Raw genomic sequence first — 20984 nt, forward strand, 5'->3', positions numbered from 1 at the left:
AAAAAAAAAAAAAAATTTTTTTTTTTTTTTTTTTTTTGGGTACCAGGGGTTAAACTCAGGGGCGCTCAACCACTGAGCCACATTCCCAGCCCTATTTTGTATTTTATTTTGGAACATAAGATGCGTAATTATGAATGTTAATACAGCACCCTGCTGCATCTCATCTCCCTTTGCATTATGGCACAAGTTTACTTCAGGGACACAAAGAAACAGGGTCTCCCTGAGATGCTTAGCGCCTCGCTTTTGCTGAGGATGGTTTTGAACTCATGATCCTCCTACCTCAACCTCCTGAGCTGCTGGGATTACAGGTGTGTGCCACTGCACCCAGCCTAAATAATAGTATTTAATCTAGTATTTTTCTCCCAATAGGTTTCAATTGCCCCCAAAGCATGTGTTGTGTGTGTGTGTGTGTGTGTGTGTGTGTGTCTTTCAGAACAAATATCACTGGAAAAGGTGTCACTGTTGCTATGTGTAGGTTATTGTGTTTGTGGAACAAAATTTCCCTTAAGTGATATAGCTATTATGTGTCACAAAAGTTAATTCATTTTATGTTTTTGTGTTTATTTCATGAATCTTTAATAGGAAAATATATTTTAGTAGATTAGTTTACAGTGTTTCTAAATGATCAAAACATCAATGAAAGAAAACATCTAATATGTGCATAATTGAGAGTCAATTATATGTTGATTAACCTTATGTGCTTTTGTCATAATTCTTACTATTGTCATTTTCCCTTGATGGCAAACAACAATTCATTTTGGAACATAAGATGCGTAATTATGAATGTTAATACAGCACCCTGCTGCATCTCATCTCCCTTTGCATTATGGCACAAGTTTACTTCAGGGACACAAAGATACTTTCTCTAATTATTCATAATAACTGTAATTAGACACAATATTCGAGATATGAATATATTAATTATTACTTATTTTGTTAACCATAATTTTTACATCAAAACTATAAAAAATAATCTTTATAATCCAACTAAGAACCAGGGGACCCTGTTTAAAAAATAGAAATAAAAGAAGGGAATCTGTTATAGAGGGTGGAATGAGGGACTTGGAGGTTTTAAATGTAAGCTGTGGGTAGTCAGTGGAAATAGTAAACATATTGAACAAGCCATTAAATTTCTCATAGACTCTCTATGGCAATTCAGAACAATAATTCCCACCTGACAGGGGTCTGGGAAGTAATAAGTACTTCATAAGAAAATACCTAGAACAGTTCCTAATACTGGGTATATATCAAGTGAATGTGCGTCATTGTTCTATTTTTAAAATAGCTTTAGTGTAGATGGACACAATACCTTTATTTTATTTATTTTTATGTGGTGCTGAGGATGGAACCCAGGGCCTCACACATGCTACAGAAGTGCTCTACCACTGAGCTACAACCCCAGTCCTCATTATTCTTAATATGGTATTTGAAAATTAAAAAGAAAGTAGATATTTTCCAAAAATTAATTCACCAAAGATCTTTTTAAATGCATAAAACAATTTCACTGCTTTAATAATTTAATTTTGAGTGAATAGCAGGTTTGTTAAGCAATGTACTGGGGTTCACAGCAGGATTATACTCTGATCTAGTGCTCTAGTTGAGACAGATAAGACATATATAGGCAAAATACTTTGGCAAAGAAGTAGAGGATTATTGAAATGAGTGGTACCAGCAGCAAGTGATTTTGAAAATTGAAGGAAGAAAACATATCAATGTGCTTGAGAACAAGACAAGATACTTTGCCTGATTCTTCAACGGTGTGTGGGAAGGCATATAGAGAGGGTGGGGAGAAATCTAGTCTTGAGAAATAGTAAGGATGCTCATTCAATTTAAGGTTTATGGAGAGGAATCAATAAGAAATAAATTTGTTCAATCTCTAGATGGCTTATAAAAGCAAACTTCACCCAGCAGTTAATGGGAAGCCATTGGAGGAGTGTAAGTTGGTGAATAAAAACGAAATTTGCACATGTGGAAAATTGGAGTGGGTTGGATTGAATGGAGGAAGAGATGTGATATAGTTGGTTATATAGAGTAGGCAGTAGTAAAAGTGAGGCTATTCCAATGAGTTGGCTATTAGGGGGAGCTATTTCAATGCCAGCACTTTGTGACTAATTCAATATAAAGGCTAAAGAAGAAGAGGAATAAACAATAACTACAGGGTTTGAGCCAGTCAGATCTTTAAGGATTTGGAACAAATACATAATAAAACAAAATGATAAATTAGGAAGAAGTAGGCTAAGTCTTCATTATTGTTTGGTTTCAGTGTTTTGTTTTTAGTTTGGGGCACTTGGTGGGATAGAGATGTGACTGGCAGTTGCAGGGGTTTAGGTGAGAGATCAGGTCTAGAGGTTGCCCTAGACCCATAGAATGCTATTCATAATCTTAACTAGTTGAAAATCCACTTAAATATCTTTGGGAGATCACTGCATCCCCCCCCCAAAATGTCATCTGCCTTTACCCTTCGTCTTTTTCCAACAACCAATCATTTTCTCCAAATCATTTCAACCAATCATTTCTTCTTCCAAACCTCTTAGACTCTTTAAAAGTATTCTTACACACTTGTCTCTACTTTCTTACCTACTATTTTTTCACTGTAGCTTGGCTCCTAATCCTTCCACTTCCATGATGCTTTTTTAAAAATGTCTTTATTTTATTTGTTTATTTTTATGTGGTGCTGAGGATCGAACCCAGTACCTCACACATGCAAGGCAAGCGCTCTACCACTGAGCTACAGCCCCAGCCCCCGCCCCCAATGCTTTTTTTATGGTTCCAAGATGAATGAGCATCCTCCAGATTGAAAATAGTTAAGGAGCGTCTTTACTTCTTCTTCTCCAATGAGCAAAATTTCCGTGATGAAGTAGAGTAGAAGTAAGTGTGCTATCTATCATTCTATTACATGTAGCCACTGGTATATAATAGATCTGGTATCAAATCACCTATCTACTGAATGACTTTCAGCAAGTTACTAATACTGATATTGGGTATATACTGAGTATATATCATAGATTTATTTATTTGTTTGTTTGTTTATTTAATTTAGTGTCACTGGTAATTGTCACTGCATGCTCAGCAAGCCCTCTATCACTGAGCTACATCCCCATCCCAGTTTCCTTATCTTGTGCTGTATATGTGTAATAAGAATTGTAATGCATTCTGCTGTCATTTATTTATTTTAAAAAATAAATAAAATAAAATAAAATGGGAATAATGATATCTGCTTTATCAAATTATGTGAGCAAATGAGAACTTGTAAGAAATGCAGCTCCTCCCCAGACTACTAAACCAGAATCTGCATCTTAATGAGATGCAGCTGATTTGCATGCCCATGAAAGTTTGAAAAGCACTGCTCTCATGCATTGTTTGTGGGAATTCAAATTAGCATAACCTCTCTGGGTTTTAGTAGATTTTATCCTACATTTATACACTTTTTAAGCCAGAGTTCCATTTGTAGAACTTTATCTAAATGATACAATCAGAGATGTTTGTAAAGACATGTACAGAGGTGTTCTTTGAAGCATTTTTTTTTGTATTTCAAAACATTAGAAACAATCTCAGTATTCATTACTTGGATAGTAAACATTAAATAAACTCTTAAAAAAATTACACACTGAAATACTATGCAGTTATTAGAATTTTTGAAAAAGTATCTGCAGATATGAAGTTATCTCTAAAATATATTGTTAAGCACAAACAGCAAGATTCTAAACAGTATTATGATATTCTTTTGTGTGTGTGCTATTATTATAATTCCCATTTTAAAGATAATGTAACTGAGACAAAGATGCCAAACAGCTAGAAACTGTGAGTTCAAGTTTAGAGAGTCTGCTTATGATCTTCATACTATGTCATACTTCTGCTCAAGGGTTAAAAAATGTTCCTTTGGAGTGTGGGGAACTGCTTTTTCATTTCATGTATTTTTACTGCTTGAATAGCTTGATATGACTTTTAAAACTAAGAAATGATTAAAAATCAGCTGGTCCAAAACTCAACTAAGTTTCCTCCCCACTTTTCTTCTGATAGTGAGGGTGATGGGTTGAGTCATTTACTAAGGAGAGAAATCTGATAGAATCTCTGGACTCTCTCCTTTACCCCTTTAGCAGTCAGATCAGGCACCGTCTTAATCTATTTTCCATTGCTATGACTAAATGACACAGACTGGGGCATTCACACAGAAAAGGAATTTGCTTCTGATGGTTTCAGAGGCTGGAAAGTCCAATGTCAAGGGGCTGCATTGGTGAGGGCCTTCCTGATGGTGAAAACTTTCTGCAAAATCCTGAGTTGGCACAGGGTGTCACAGGGCAAGAAAGAGCTTAGGTCTTTCTTCTTCTTCTTCTTCTTCTTTTTTTTTTTTTTTGCATTTTTCTTGTTTTTATTCACTAAGCAATATAGTATAGCAATCATATACATAGTGTTCACATTATATTAGGTATTATATGCCATGTAGAGATGATTTAAACCATATGGGAGGTTGTGTATGTGTTGTATGCAAATTAAAAACCACTTTTCATAAGGGACTTGAGAGTCTATGGATTTTGTGTCTCTGGGTATCCTTCTTATAAAGCCACTAATGCAATCAGAGGGCCCTATCTTTATCCTTGCATCTAAGTCTGATTGCCTCCCAGTGGCCCCACCTCCAAATATCATTACCATAAGACATTTTGGGGGATTAAGTTTCAATGTAAGTTTTGGATGATGTAAATATTCAGACTGTAGAAGGTATCAAGATTTATTGATTCTACCTCTTAGACTAGACAATTCTCAAATCTGCCCCTTTATTCTTGAATCATGGTATCTTAAATGCTTTCCTTCATTTCCTAATTCCTATAATCCCAACAATGGAGGGAGAGCTGAGGCAGGAGGATCACAAGTTCAAGGCCACCCTGGGCAACCTAATGAGATCCCCGTGTCAAAAAAAAATGTCAGGGGCTATAGCTCAGTGCTAAAGTACACCTGGGTTCAATCCCCAGTATCAGTATTGCTACTGCAATGAAAGTAAGCAAACGGGTAGGTAGATCAATGAATCAGAATAGAGACCCCAGAAATAAATACACACATTTACAATCAACTGGTTTTCAAAAACGCTATGAAGAACTTAGAACGGGAAAAGGAAAGTCTTTTCAATAAATGGAGCTTGGAATATTGGGAAGCCACAGGCAGAAGTATAAAATTGTATGCATATTTCATACCTTATACAAAAATCGACTTAGCATGGATTAAAAAGTAATACCTAAGATCAGAAACTAAAACTACTGGAAGAAAGCCTAGGGAAAAACTTGACGTTGGTCTTGGTGAAGATTTATTTATATGACCCCCAAAGTACAGGCAACAAAAGCAAAGTAGACAAAATAGACACATGAGATAATCACCAACTAAAAATATCACAAAGGAAGCATCAACAAAGAGACAGCATATGAAATGGGAGAAAATATTTGCAAACTATACAAGACTTTAGTATCCAAAATATATTTTAAAAAAACTCAAACAATTCAATGGCAAGCATATAAATAACCTGATTTTTAAAAATGAACTTAAGAACTGAATAGACATTTCTTTTTTATTTTTTTAAATTTACTTATTCTAATTTGTTATACATGACAACAGAATGCATGTCAATTCATAGTACACATATAGAGCGCAATTTTTCATGTCTCTGGCTGTACATAGAGTCACACCATTTGTGTCTTCATACATGTACTTAGGGTAATGATGTCCATCTCATTCCACTGACTTTATTACCCCCATGCCCCTTCCCATCCCCTTCCTCTCCTTTGCCCTATCTAAAGTTCCTCAATTCATCTTGTGCTCCCTGCCACTCCCATTATGGATCAGCATCCACATATCAGAGAAAACATTTGGCATTTGATTTTGGGGGATTAGCTTATTTTGCTTAGCATAATATTCTCCAACTCCATCCATTTACCTGCAAATGCCATGATTTTATTATTTTTCATGCTGAGTAATATTCCTTTGTGTATGTATACCACAGTTTCTTTATCCATTCGTTTACTAAAGGGTATTTAGGTTGGTTCCACAGTTTAGCTATTGTGAATTGTGCTGCTTTAAACACTGATGTGGCTGTGTCCCTTTAGTATGCTGTTTTTAAGTCCTTTAGGTATAAACCAAGAAGTGGCTGAGTCAATGGTGGTTCCATTCCAAGTTTTCCAAGGAATCTTGATACTGCTTTCCATATTGGTTGCATGAGTTTGCAGTCCCACCAGCAATGTATGAGTGTGCCTTTTTCTATACATCCTCACCAACACTTATTGTTGTTTGTATTCTTAATAGCTGCCATTCTGACTGGAGTGAGATGAAATCTTAGAGTAGTTTTGATTTGCATTTCTCTGATTGCTAGAGATGTTGAACATTTTTTCATATATTTGTTGATTGATTGTATATCATCTTCTGAGAACTGTCTGTTCAGTTCCTTGGCCCATTTATTGATCGGGTTGTTTGGGGGGGGGGGTTTGGTATTAAGATTTTTTTGAGTTCTTTACTAGAGATTAGTGCTCTATCTGATGTGTATGTGGTAAGAATTTGCTCCCATTCTGTAGGCTCTCTATTCACTTCACTGATTATTTCTTTTGTTGAGTAGAAGCTTTTTAGTTTGAATCCATTCCATTTATTGATTCTTGATTTTATTTCTTAAGCTATAGGAGTCTTATTAAGGAAGTCGGGGCCTAATCCAACATGATGGAGATTTGGACCTACTTTTTCTTCTATTAGGTGCAGGGACTCTGGTTTAATTCCTAGGTCCTTGATCCACTTCGAGTTGAGTTTTGTGCATGGTGAGAGACAGGGGCTTACTTTCATTTTGCTGCATATGGATTTCCAGTTTTCCCAGCACCATTTGTTGAAGAAGCTATCTTTTCTCCAATATAGGTTTTTGGCACCTTTGTCTAATATAAGATACAGTAATTATGTGGTTTAATCTCTGTGTCCTCTATTCTGTTCCATTGATCTACAAGTCTATTTTGGAGCCAATATCATGTTGTTTTTGTTCTATTGCTCTGTAGTATAGATTAAGGTCTGATATAGTGATGCCACCTGCTTCACTCTTCTTGCTAAGGATTGCTTTAGCTGTTATGAGTCTCTTATTTTTCCAAATGAATTTCATGGCTGCTTTTTTCTATTTATACAAGGAATGTCATTGGGATTTCGATTGGAATTGCATTAAATCTGTATAGTGCTTTTGGTAATATGGTCATTTTGACAATATTAATTGTGCCAATCCAAGAACAAAGGAGATCTTTCCATTTTCTAAGGTGAATACACATTTCTTAAAAGAATATGGAGAAAAAAGCTCAATGTCACTAATAATTAGAGAAATGCAAATAAAAACCACAATTAGACATCCCCTCACACTTGTTAGAATGGCTACTATCAAAAAGATACTATAAAAAATGATCACAAGTGCTCCTGAGAATATGGAGAAAAGGAAACCTTTGTGGCCATGTCCATTAGTATAGCCACAGTGGAAAGCAGTATGGAGGTTCCTCAAAAAGTTAGAATTTAGGACTGAGGATGTAGCTTAGTGACAGGGTGCTTCCCTACCATGTGCCAAGCTGTGGATTCAATTCCCAGTACTGAAAAAAAAAATTGAATTTAAACTCAGCAATCTCCACTTTTGGGAATGTATCCAAAACAAATGAAGTAAGTATCATGAAGAGATATCTGCACTCTTACATTTATTGCAGCATTATGCACAATAACTAGATGTGGAATTGACCTAAGTTGTCCATTGACCGAGGAACAAATAAAGACAATGTGATATATATGCACAATGAAATACTGTTAAACCTCTAAAAAGAAGGAAATTATTTCATCTGTGACTACATGGATGGAATTAAGGAACATTATGCTAAGTGAAATAAGTCAAGCACAGAAAGGTACATGGTCTTTCTTATACCTGGAATCTAAAAAAATTGAACTCATAGGAATAAAATTGTGGTACCAGAAGGTGGGGTGGGCCAGGAAATGGGGATGTAGTTGTCAAAGGATATAAAGCTTTGATTATGCAGAATGATTAATCTCTAGAGATTTAATATCCAGCTTGGTGCCTATAGTTAATAATAATGTATTGTATTCTTGCACATTGCTAATAAGAGTAATCTTAAATAATCTCACCACATAAAAAGAGTAGCTATGTGGTGTTGTTTTAGTCAGTAGCTATGTGGGGTTGTTTTTTGTCTCTATGACCGAAAGACCTGACAAGGACCATTTTAGAAGAGGAAAAGTTTATTTGTCATCCATGATTTCAGAGGTCACAGTCCAGAGATGGCTGACTCTGTTGTTCTGGGCCTGAGGTGAGGCAGAACATCTCAGTGGAAAGGTGTGGAGGAGGAAAGCAGCTTAGAACATGGTCACCAGGAAGCAGAGAGAGAACTCTCACTCACCAGGGACAAAATATAAAGGCCAAAGTTATGGCCCCAGGAAACCATCTCCTCCAACCACACCCTATCTCCCTATAATCATCACCCAGTTCATCTGTTCAAGTCGGTTGATGTACTGATTAGGTTATGACTCTCATAACCCAATCATTTCACTTCTAAGCTTTGTTGCATTGTCTCACCCATGAGCTTTTGGGGGACATCTCATATCTAAACTACAATAGAGGTAATGGATATGCTAATTAGCCTGATAAGCATTTTTTGATGTACACATGTATTAAACCTTCATGTACAGCATAAATAAATGCAATTTTTATTTATTAGCTAAACTTTAATAAAACTGTAAAAAGAAAGAAACAAAACTAAAGGACATAAAAGCTTGAAGAACTAGAGGTTTATGAACGTGGAATGCCTCAGGCTGGGACATTTTGCAGGGGTTCATGCAAAATACTGTGGAACCAGGTGAGAATCTTTATGAGGGTATACCTCATAGGGGAAGCACATATATGGTAGCTTCTCTACCATGTGACAAGCTATGGATTCAATTCCCAGTACTGAAAACAAATAATTGAATTTAAACTCAGCAATCTCCATTTTTGGGAATGTATCCAAAGCAACCTTACCTGTTTACCTGCTCAATACTTCTCCCTGACAAATGTATCTGTCACCCAGGAATTGCCTTCTTGGTTGTAGAATCTTCTTTACCATACAGAGATCCATGCCCTCCCCTGAGGGATCCCATGTACCTTTCAAGATATTGTCCTGTATTATATATGTGGTATTGGCAGTTGAAGGGAGGCTTCTAGCCTACTTTAGTAGGCCAGAACCCACCAACGTCAAAGCCTCTGCCAGTATTTTGAAGAAGCCATTTGAATATCTGTTCTAAAATGTACAATAGAGTAATGGTTATCAAACTTGAGAGTGCATCAGAATCATATAAAAACTTGTTAAAACACATCTCTAGCTGGGCATGATGGTGCACTCCTGTCAGTTCAGCAACTTGGGAGGCTCAGGTACGAGGTCGCAAGTTTGAGGCCAGCCTCAGGAACTTAGTGAGGCCTTAAGCAACTTAGCAAGACCTTATCTCAAAATTAAAAGAAAAAAAAAGGACTAGGGATGTAGCTCAGTGATTAAGTGCCCCTGGCTTCAATCCCCAGTATAAAAAAAAAAACAAAACAACAACAAAAAAAAAACCACCTGCATGGAATTCTGCTTTTCATTCTGTTTCTCTCCTATTCTGGAACCTGCAATGCCTGTCTCTTGCCTATGGGATAATAAAAAGCCAGTGCTTCAACCTGATACTCAAGGTCCCCATGTTCTTGAGTCATTCTATTTTTACTTCCTATGTGCCCTATAGAAAGAGTATGTTCTTCCTTCAGCACATTCCTGCCTTTCCTACTTTTATTCATGTAAACCTGGCAGGATCTCTCTCCTAGTCTTCTCTAGTTGAAATTGTACTAAGTCTTCTAAAATTAGCTTGGAGATTCTGTGAAGCCTTCCTTGATTCAGCTAGCTATGTATTCTCCTTTGAACTCTCCTTTGGTTAGCATTTCCTTTCTGGAACTTCTGACTTTGTTTCCTGTTTAGTGGTTATCTAGGTCTTTTTCTTCTCCCCTTTTATGCTATAAATTCCTTGAGCACAGAGATGATAACTTCTTCATTTTGATGTGTTCTTGAATACCTTTCCAAGCACCTTACATGTAGATAGAAGCTCCATAAATGCTTAGAAAAAAGAACAGCAATGACTGCCAACTTTCTTTTTCTTTTTTCTTTTTTTTAAGAGCTACTAATTACTCAGTTTCGGGAATGAATACTGTGCTAAGAAGGTACAGGTGCCAGATGACCCTAGTGTCATAGTTATTCTTTTTTCTTCACTCTCCACATTCAACCCATTAATAAATGCTGTTGGCACTACCTCTTCAAAATATCCCTAATATTAATAAACCTCTGTTCCTTATGCCTCCTTCTACCTTTTTTGAACAAACCACCATTCTCTCTTATCTACATGAACCTTTTAAATTGGTTGCCTGGTTTCTATTCTTATCCCTCCCCACCTTTACCAAATCCATCAGCCAAATGAGATCTTTACAAAACGTAGATCATGTTAGCCCCATTTAACAACCTCCCACAGCTTCCTAGTTCCTTGAGAATACAATTCAAACCGATGGCCTTTGTTGGTCTTGGAAAACTCCATGATATGCCTAGGTATCTCACCAATCTCATCTCTCCTGATGTCCATCTTGCTCATGGTTATCCAGTTCTGCTGAGGGTTGGCCTGTCCTCATTATCATATTTGCTCAAAGCAGAGTAAGTAGATTCTTTTATTTCAATTGGGGTCCTAGCCATTGTTGGCTATTACTCTAGCGCTCCATGTCTTTAGTAACAGAGATGATTCAGGAGTGGCCAGAAGTAGTGCTAAGGACTTTGAGACATGATTCTGGGGAAACCTTTTCGGATTCCATCAGATGCTTGAAACATTGTGTCTAACACTGGGTGTGAGCTGAAGAAAACAATGGGCCTAAAGGAGGAAGAAAGGAAAGTTTGTATTATCCCTTGCTGCCTCCTTCCCAAGGGAGGGTATAAACGTAACTGGTAGCAACCAAGCTGGAGGACAAACAGCCTCCACCTTATTTATCACTTTGGGAGTTGGTTTAGGAAATTGGGCATCATGGCAAAAGCTTTAAGGTCATCTGTAAAATCAGATGGTTCTCTGTGTACTTGATGCTTTTATTCCATTATGCTCTTCTGAAGTCTCTTTCAGCTTTCTCATGTTTTATCCTTAGCTTTTCTTTTTAAAGTATTGATTTTTTTAGTTGTAGATGTACACAATATCTTTATTTTATTTATTTGTTTTTATGTGGTGCTGAGGATTGAACCCAGTGCTAGGTGAGCACTCTACCACTGAGCTCCAATCCCACCCTCCCTAGTTTTTGGAGAGGTGGGGGAGGGGAAGCCCTTTTTCATTATTCAGAGATTTTATTTGATCCCCTTCCTTCTAGAAGCTGCAAAAGTTTTGCAACATTTATATTTTCGCTTTTAGGGCCATTGACAAGAAATAGTCAATGGTGGGTATATTTCATCAGACCATATCTAGAAAAACTTGTGTTGATCCATGACTCCTGCTTGCACATGCCCACCCTCCTCTGTCTACATGTCAAATTTGCGCCAGGCACAGTGGAACATGCCTTATAATCCCAGCAACTCGGGAGGCTGAGACAGTAAGATTGCCCAGCCAGCCTGGGCAACAAAGAGACCCTGAATCAACATTTTAATGAAAGGAGTGGAGATGTAGCTCATTGATAAAGCATCACTGGGTTCAATAACGAGTACCAAAAAAAAGTGACAACAACAACAAACAGCCTACAAATTACTCACTAGCCTACAGGAAAAATGAATTACAAGAACTGTGTTTCTAAACTATTATGCATTTTCTAGTTCTCAGAATTTGCAAAGCTCTCCCAAGTCATCTGTATGGTTACTTCCTTCCAACCTTCTTTGGAAAAAGTGGTCTCCTTAGGCTGAGACAGGAGGATTGCAAGTTCAAGGCCAGCCTCAGCAACTTTGCCTCAAAACACAACAACAACAACATAAAAAAAAAAAAAAAAAAAAGGACTAGAGATGTGGCTCAGTGTTAAAGTACCTATGGGTTCCATTCTCAGTACTGAAAGAAAGAAAGAATGAAAAAGAAATAAGGAAAGGAAGGAAGGAATAAAGATTTATTCCCATTTATAAATGGAGTAATAGAAACAGAATGTCAAATGTAATGACCCCAGTCAGATGAAGTGATCACTCCCTTCTTGGAAAGTCAGAAAACACCCTCCTGCTATGCATGCTCTAACAATCAGAGGGTCTTTATTTTCATCACAAGATTCCCTACTTATTCTTATTTCTTATCTGGATTTCTTTAGAGCCAGAGATGAATCCTGAGGTGGAAGGTGTAGATGAGGATCCAGCAGATTTTCATGGAAGAACTTGACCTGTCTATTCACAGGGAAAGGGATGGGAAGGTAGAACTGAGTACCGAAATCATCCCTTTCTCCCAAATGTATTCATCTCTTGATGTCCCAGATTATAGTTTTCCCAGAATGACACCAGCCGTTGTCCTGAAAGTTCTCTTTAAAATCTCTCTCTCTCTCTCTCTCTCTCACACACACACACACACACACACACACAATTTCCCCCTTGGTTTTTGTCTATAGTAAGGAAGGGTCCATGGATCACCAGGCTTCAAGGTCTTCCAGCCAACAGTGAAGTGGGGGTGGGCCTTCAGAGCTCTGTGTCCCTCCATGGTGACCAAGCAGCTTTTCCCCTCCTCTGTCAGATAAACAAGCTGTGCATTGTTCTGTCCCCTCCGCAGGTCTGCAGGCTTCCCTTCCTGCCAGGCGGGCCAGAATGAGTTTAGGCTCCTTCATGTGGGGCAGGTGGAATGTGCTCTTTGGGGGGAGGCTGGAAGAGTCACAGAAAGTAAACAGAGCTAATCAAGGACACTCTTTTGTGCTTCTCCTTATCCAAACACTTTCAAAAGCAGAAAGAGCCCACACTCCATTATGGCCTAGACTTCTTGCTAAGCACAGCCCCAAGTAACAGGGGTTACATTTTCTTCTTGCCCTGGGTTGTGCAGAGCTCTGGTTCTCTTTCTGATTGTTCTCTCCCAATAAGTGTCTCTTGAGAGGTCCACTGAAAGCCAGGTTCAGAGACAAGTGGTACCATCAGAGGATATCAGGGAAACAGCCAAGAGGAGCTGCTGGAGATTGACTCTTCCAGAGTTGCTCAACCTTCCTCTCCTAACCTCTCAAGGTAACTTTACAAAGACTCTTCTGGGAGTTGATTATGGTGGATCCATCACTTTTGCTGGCATATATCCACCCTCCTCTGTCCACATGCCAAGTTCTTATCCTTGGAGAGCTTAGGAAAGAGGCAGCTATCCTTACCTTGTCCCCATCATAGGAGGTTATACCTAGTCACGTTGTCTGGAACTCAGTTCTGCTAAGTGGCAGAGTGTTCCTTTTCTCCCCATGCCATCTTCCAGCCTCTTCCCCCAATCCTAAACTGGCCTAACTGCTGCCCAAGATCTCTTTTCTTACACAAAGATTTCTTGAGTATATCCTGTCTGTGCCTACCTGCCTATCACCTCATCTGAAGATTGCCCAGATCTCCCATATTCCCACCCTGCCTTCCCAGAAACTTCCAGTTAAATCTGCTGGATTCTTATTGACACCTTTCACCTCAGGAACTTTTCAGCCAGTTCCATCAACAGGCATATGTTTCCAGGTATTATTTCCTCAGCCTCACCTTGCTACTGACAGGGTCAGACTGCTGTCAAACTCATTGCACTTTATTTTGTTAGGAAATGGGGCTCAGCAAGCCTCATCAGGCATGCACTTGCATGGGTCAGGTGACTGAAAGGATGGAGGAAGGCACTTGGCAATGAGAAGATTAGGGAAGGCTGGGCACCCAGGCCTGGTGATTCTTGAGGGCAAGGCTTATTACTTAGTATGTTGCCACTCTAAATGTGGTTATGGCTGCGGTAGCAGCAGTACCACCACCACCCTGGAGCTCATTAGAAAGTCAGAACCTGAAGCCCAGCCCAGTGGTGCACACCTGTAATTCCAGCAACTTGGGAAAGCTGAGGCAGGGGGATTCCAATTTGAGGCCAGCCTCAGCAACTTAGTGAGATCCTATCTCAAAAGTAAATAAATAAATAAATAAAAAGTGCTGGGAATGTAGGTTAGTGGTAGAGTGCCCTGGGTTTAATCCCCAGCACACACACACACACATACACACACACACACACACACACACAGAGGGCAGAAAAGAGGGGTTGAGGTTAAAAAAAATCAGAGCTTGAGCTCCAGTGCTGAATCAGAATCTGCATTTTAACAAGACACCCAAAGTTTGACAAGTTCCTTCTCCTAAGTGGCCCTTTCTTTTCTATCTCTGGATTGAAGATATCCATTTTCTTACTAAATACAATATCTTGCCCATTGTTATTTTTGGTAGAAGGTAGTATTAATAACAGATACCACTTATTGCGTGCCTGACACATGCCAGGTGTATTTTACACAGGAGGAAATTGAGGTTCTGGGTCATGTCCAAGACCAAACAACTAGTGAATGATGGAGATGAGGCACCAAGCCAGATCCCTATGCCCCCACAAAACCTCAAAATTTCCTTCATACAGTACTCCTATACAGTTGGTAAAAGTCAACCTAGACTTCCCTATGAGGTCCACAGGGAAGAGAGGAGAAGGGGCCTCCGGACGTGATTTCCCCAGAGAGGAAAGGGCCTAGCATACTTTTTGTCCTGAGGGAGTTTGCGTAAGCCCTCTCAGGGGCCAGAAATTACTGGAATTGGGGCTAGAGGCCAAGGGAAATGGGAGTAGGATCAGAAACATTATGAAGGGAAAACCCTAACTCTAAATTCTCAAAAGAAATTAAATTCTGATGCCTTAGCCTGGATTAAAGGGTGCAATAAACCCATGTGAAGCACTCTGAGTTGTGGCTAGTGTATTGGTCAATGAGAACATAATTTGGAGCCCCAGGCTGGGGCTCAGGACTACTGCATCATAGTATGCTGTAGCTGAAAGGGTCATTTGTGATGATTAAGTTCAATGTTTTATTTTTCAGAGAGGAAACAGAAGCCCAGAGAAGGGGGAGTAAGTTGCCAGAGGTCAGAGTCAATTTATGGCAGGCCACAAATACTGACCCCAAATGCCACTATTTCAGCATTGCTAATGGGCACCTTTTCTGGACTTGGAGTCTCTGGTGTGAAATTGAGGTTTTGTTTTGTTTTGTTTTGGGTTTGTTCATACAGAAATGCAGACCCTGTAAATAAGACCCAGAATGATCATAAGGCTTTATATCTCAGCAAGACCTTCACCTTGGAAAGGTTTTAATTCACTTGCTCCCAGCTTTAGACAATCAGCTGTGGTGCCATTTCTTTGGACCTGGAGGCTGCTCAGCTTGGCTGATCTGAGCTTTCCTTTTCTGGGACCCTGAGGACCTACAGAGATGGCTGGGTGGGGTCAACTCAGTCCAGGAAGCTCAGGAATTCTTTTAAGTGTATGTGTCTGGGGTATTTTTCTCTCTCACTTACGTGTATTTTTAAAAATTCTTTTTAGACACCCGCTTTATCTTTCCCAAACATCATTTCCTTGCTCCTTTCCTGAGTTCTAGCAGTGGCTGGGGGCCCAGCTTCCTTATTGGCCTCTGAGCTGTGGAGGGGGTGGGCCAGGGCTCAGAAGAGGTGGGAGTCGGGAACAGGGGGCCTGTTTATGCTGTTGGAACTGCCTTTCATCCTTCCCTTTGCCACCAGGGTTCCTGGCTAGTTCCTGGAGCACTGTCTTCACTCCTATCTAGCTCTTCATACTGCCTTTCGTTCCCTAAGGCTGTGGTCACTTTGAAGCCCAACTAGGCCGATGACCACACATTGCCTTCAGTGCTACTCCTTCCTGTTCTTGCAACTGAGACCTGACTGTGTCCGAGCCCCTTGGACCACACTCAGGAACTTGGGCTGATGGCTCCCCATCCCAGGAGGTCTTAACTGGAAGGCAGATGGGTCCCAGTTAAGGAAGGGACGCCGGCTGCGGGGTTTGTCGTTGAGAGTCTGAGCTAGCTGGATACCTCATTCTCTCCTAAGCCATCTCTCCGCTCTGGGCAACTTCATGGTAGGTACAGCCTATAGCCATGGCTGCCAAGGCCGCCACCCCTCTTCTCTTCTGCTTTCTTTCTTTAATGCCCTTTTCTTTTTGCCTCCTTAAGAAAGGTGTTTTGGTGTAATGAATGATAGAGTGTGTGTTCAATGCTAGTGCCTGAGCCAGCCTTAGGGGAAAGTGTAAGTGCTAGGTCATTGCCCCCATGTGTGGGTCTGGGCTGCATGGTGGGTGGTTGGAATTGTCTTACCTCTCTGCTCATTTCTCATGATCCCCCCTTCCCCACTGCCCAGGAGGGGTGGTTTCCAGTCTAGGACTACTGAGACGTCCCTTTTCTGACTGCTTCTTGAGGGAATGGTTTGGGGCATCCAAGCTTTCTTAGTTAGACCCCTTTGCGGAGGAGGGGTTGTGTGGTATCTTAGTAGGAGCTAGGGGATCTGAGTCTTGATCCCAATTCATCTGGTTACAAGCTCTGTGCTCTTGGCAAATCACTTCAGTTTTATGCATCTCTGTTTCTTCATCTGTTAAATGGGGTAATAATAGTTCTTACCATATAAGGCTAGCATGAGGAATAATCCAGCTAATGTCTTTGTTGTTCCTAGTGCCTGGTACATCATAACTGTTCAGTAAATGACCTCTGTGAGTTTTTTTAAGTTTATAAAATATCTATGTCAGGTACTGATTTCACACCCAGGACTGCAATTAATTCAGACCATAACTCATAAGAAGGAGATGGTCACTTTCCCCATTTTAGGGATAAAGAATCTGTCACTCAGGGACTGGGGTTGTGACTCAATGGCAGAGCACTTGCCTGGCATGTGTGAGGCACTGGGTTTGATTCTCAGCACCACATATAAATAAATAAAATAAAGGTCCATTGACAACTGAAAATATATATAAAAAGAATATCACTCAAGTGGTTAAGGATATGACTTGGGGGTAAAGTGTTTGCGTAGCATGCATGAGGTCCTGGCTGCACTCCTAGCATCCCCTCCCTCAAAAAGAAGAATCTGCACCTCAGAGAAATGACTTGTCCAAGGTCACATAGCTAGGATTTGAATATAAGCATGGACTAATTCTAAGCCTAGTCAAATCGGGAATAATAAGCCAAAACCTGACAAAGTTTTCTCTCCTCTCCTAAACTAGGGTTAGAAGGCTCCAATTCCCTCTGTTAGAATTTTCCTTCTCTGAGCTGTTCATTTTCTCCTAGTATCTCCAAAGCCCCTACTATTCCTACTTCTGAAGAAATCCCAAGGTTCTTTTTGTAAGCTACCTTTCAAAGTGTGGCAAGGGAGTGTCATAGCAAAAACTTAGTAGATGATTAAATCGAGGTGCCCTTTGTGGGTGTTCTCTTGAGCTACCAAACAGGACAAGTTTGAGCTAATAACCATTATTATAGTACCTAGTAGTTACTGACCATTTGCTATGGACCAGGCTGTTTCCCATTTGCTTGGAGAATACTCTCTCTAATCTCTCCAGTCACCTATCCAGGTAAGAACTATTTTTCCCTTTCTTAGATCAGAGAACTAAAGCTCAGATGATTCAAGTGATTCACATAGAATCACCCATCTCAAATTCTAGAGGTAGGATTTGAATCTAGATCCTTCTCACTTGTTTTTGTCTCCTTGCCTACTAGCTAGATTACTCAGGACAAGCTCCCAGGAAGACATGGCACTTGAGCAGTACCTTGAAGAACAGGTAGGATTTAGGTTAACAAAAAGGAGGGGACACTCTAGGCAGGGGAACGGTCATAGTGATAACTATTATTGTTTGAAGGGCTGGCCAGACCCAGTTCTAAGCACTTGACATACATTTTCTTACTTGATCTTTCAACAACCCCAGCGGGTAGATACTCGTATTTCTACTTTACTGCCAAGTAAACAAGGATTCTGAGAAGTGAAGAAACTTGCCTAATGCCTCAGAAGCTAATCAGTTGGGATTCAAATCAAGGTGGTCCAACTCCTGAATCTGTACTAGATTTTACTAGAAATTTAACATTAAAGGCACAGAGTCAGAAAGGGTGAAGCTGGATACATGGTGTGATTGGAGCAGACATGAAAGGTTGAGCTGGGTGAGTAAAATAGCCTTTGAAAAACTAGTCCAGTTTAAATGTGAGGCAGGACAGTGTAGGAAATAGGGAGCCAGGGAAGATTCTTGAGTAGGAGAATGCCCTTGATTCAGTTGGTGTTCAGTGTAGTATGATCATAAAGCAGCGACCAGAGGTGGAACACGAAGAGACTGGCTGGCAAGCGGATGCAGTAGTTTGAACACAAAATCCTAAGGGCCTGAACTGGAACAGGATGTGGTGGTGGTGGATTCTGGAAGGAGTGGTGCAATTCTGTGTAAGGGTCATAGTGAGAATGGAGAGGGAGAAGGAGGGGGGAGGGGAGGGGCATTAGAGATACATCATAAAAGAAGACACAGTAGAACTCAGTACGAGGGGTGGACAGTTAGGGAAAAGGAGGTAGGCACATATCCTGGACCCAGAGAAATTTCAGGAATCTAGGATGTGGAAAAAGGGCCCCAAATGGGACAGGTGCCCTGGCCAGTACAGCCTTAGTATCTACAAGCATAGCCCAGAGACCTAGTAGTACACAGGAACATTACTGGGAGATGCTTGATGAATTTTTATTGACCATCTGACTACAGGATAGTCAAGGTCACTGCTGCTGACCGGTGGCTCTTATCTTTGTTAACCAACTTTCTCTGCCCTTCCTCCTGTACCACCTTCTCTGTGTCTGGCCTGTTAGCACTCAAACCATGTGCCCCCAGTAAGCCCATGCTCCCAGGACTCCCTCTCCAGGCCTTAGCCTTACACTACTTGGATCTTCTGTTTTTCTGCTGTGGGGAGGGACATTTCTAGCTAGGTTGCAATCTTCCACTGCCCTATAAAGTAGAGAGCTGATTTATCCCACTCTATAACAAAGTTGATGAAAACAGGAACGTATATCTTATTTAAATCTGTACCATGAGTGCCTTATATGGAGCCCAGCACAGTGAATGTGAATAAATTAGTAAATAATGAGTGAATAACTTATCAAATAATCTATCATCCTCCCCCTCTCTCTGGTACCTCCTTATTTAACACCTGGTTCTCTTTGTAGTATTCTCTCTACTATGTATTTCTCTATATTCTTTCTCAGAGTTTTCTCCTTTTCTGACATTTGGTTTTCCCCTCTCTCCCCCTTATCTGAAGTATCTTCCTGACCCTTGCTCTATCATTTACTCTTGTGGACTGTCTGTCTGTCTCAGCATTCACACCCCACATATTTTCTTCCCCACTTTCAAGAATGGCATCTATTCATGTGAAGTATGCCAGGAGACAGGGACAGGTCCTGAATAAGCCAGTCAGTGCGAGATTTGTGGCTGTAGCCTCAGGTACCTGGCAAACCCCAGGCTGCACCTGGGGCCTTCGCCTCAGACCTGTTTTCCTTTATTCACTCCTGACAGCTGGGTAGCCAGTCTCCTCTGCCAGCCTAGTGCTGTGCTGTCCTCCATCCCCTGGCAGGAGTTGGGATTCCCTGCCACCACTTTCCCTACAAATTCAAGTGTCTCAGCTCCATGCACATCTCATCTTTCACTCTCTCAGTGTCTTTACCATGCTTTATTTGACTGAGGTCTGTGTCTCTCACAAATCTATAAGTTCTCAAGGATAAAGAGAACTTTTGTTCATATCTGTACCCTTAGAGCAACATACATGCCACACAGTAAGTAAACATGCAACAGGGCTTATTAAATGAATGAGTAAAAATTAGAGAATCCACAGCGCAGTGTTGATCCATTCAGATCTCAGTCACTTGACTCTTCCTTTCTCAGAGAAAAAGGGAAAGATTGGCCAGATTGATGTTTCCCCTCAAAAAGAAGTGGAGTTTGGCTCACTGTTCATTGGTCACTGGCTCTCATTTAGTCCACAAGTATTTATTGAGCATCTACTATATGCCCAGCGCTATGAGACACACTTAGGATATTCCTATGAAGAAAACAGCCCTGTGAAGCTGCCATGCTGTTTCTCCAGGGATCACTCACTGGATAAAGGAGATTTCAGTACTGGGGGCTGAGACGGGCCACTCAGATTCCCACACCAGCTCCTTGCAAGATGTTCTACCTCGCTGAAGGGAAAGAGGGGGTGGGGCGAAAGCTGCCTGGGAAGTGATTTCAGCCCTGGTTCCCTTAGCCAACTTCCTGTCCCTTTCTCACTGCAGGAGAAACGCCCCTGTCAGTAGGCCGCACTCATGGCATGTGGCCAAGCTGCTGGAGGGATGCCCTGAAGCGGCCACCACCATGCATTTCCCTTCTGAAGCCTTCAGCTTGTCCTGGCATTCTGGTTGCAGTACAAGGTGAGTCTAGAGCCCTCCCCTCAAGGTGAACTGGAGTGTGGACAGCCTGGCCACTCCCCCTCCTTTGACCTGGTCCCTCTTGGATGTTTTAGAACCAAGAGCGGTAAAATGGGAAATGGCATGGGAGTCCAGAATACCTGGCTTCTTTTCCCAGTGTTCTGCTAAGTCTCTGTGGCTTTGGGCTCTCCCTTTCCTTCTGGACAGTGTTTCCTTGAAATGCCTCATTTGGCTTGGGAGACACCACATTGTCCTGCTTCTCACCCTATTCACTAGCTGCACTTTCTCAGTCCGTCTCTCTGATTCCTTCCATCCCCCTGCTCTCTTAATGTAGAAGGACCCCACAGTTCTGTTCTGGTGGTCTTCTCTATCTATGATGATGCACTGGGGCTTCCACCCAGTCCATCAGCTGATCATGGGGCCAAAGTCGCCAAAACAGGGACCTCCCTGATAACAGGGCCTACCTGCCTGGAATATCACTCAATACAGGCACCTCAATGTTATCTATTGTTATTGAAACAGCTGCTCAGGACACAGCCAACTTTTTGACCAGCTCAGAGCCAAAGTGTTGCTTTCAACTACTTCTTCCTTTCTGCAACTAAATCTTCCCTC

At 40.8% G+C, this 20984-nt stretch overlaps 1 protein-coding gene across 5 annotated transcripts in view; it reads left to right on the top strand.

Annotated features, from left to right (window-relative positions):
* Window positions 1-20984, top strand: part of Shroom4 (shroom family member 4) — a 96146-nt gene that overhangs the window by 29008 nt on the left and 46154 nt on the right. Inside the window, exons 1-3 of one of the 5 annotated variants that reach the window (XM_048796630.1) lie at window positions 15676-16053; window positions 17675-17736; window positions 20241-20375. In XM_048796630.1, coding sequence (XP_048652587.1) covers window positions 16051-16053; window positions 17675-17736; window positions 20241-20375 — 200 coding nt within the window. In that variant the 5' untranslated portion in view covers window positions 15676-16050. Of the gene's footprint in view, window positions 1-15675; window positions 16054-16592; window positions 17530-17674; window positions 17737-20240; window positions 20376-20984 lie in introns of those variants that run through there. The other 4 variants (XM_048796632.1, XM_048796633.1, XM_048796631.1 and 1 more) reach the window with 4 other exon arrangements.

The sequence above is a fragment of the Marmota marmota genome, unplaced genomic scaffold (assembly GCF_001458135.2).
Source record: "Marmota marmota marmota unplaced genomic scaffold, marMar, whole genome shotgun sequence".
NCBI lineage: Eukaryota > Metazoa > Chordata > Mammalia > Rodentia > Sciuridae > Marmota > Marmota marmota.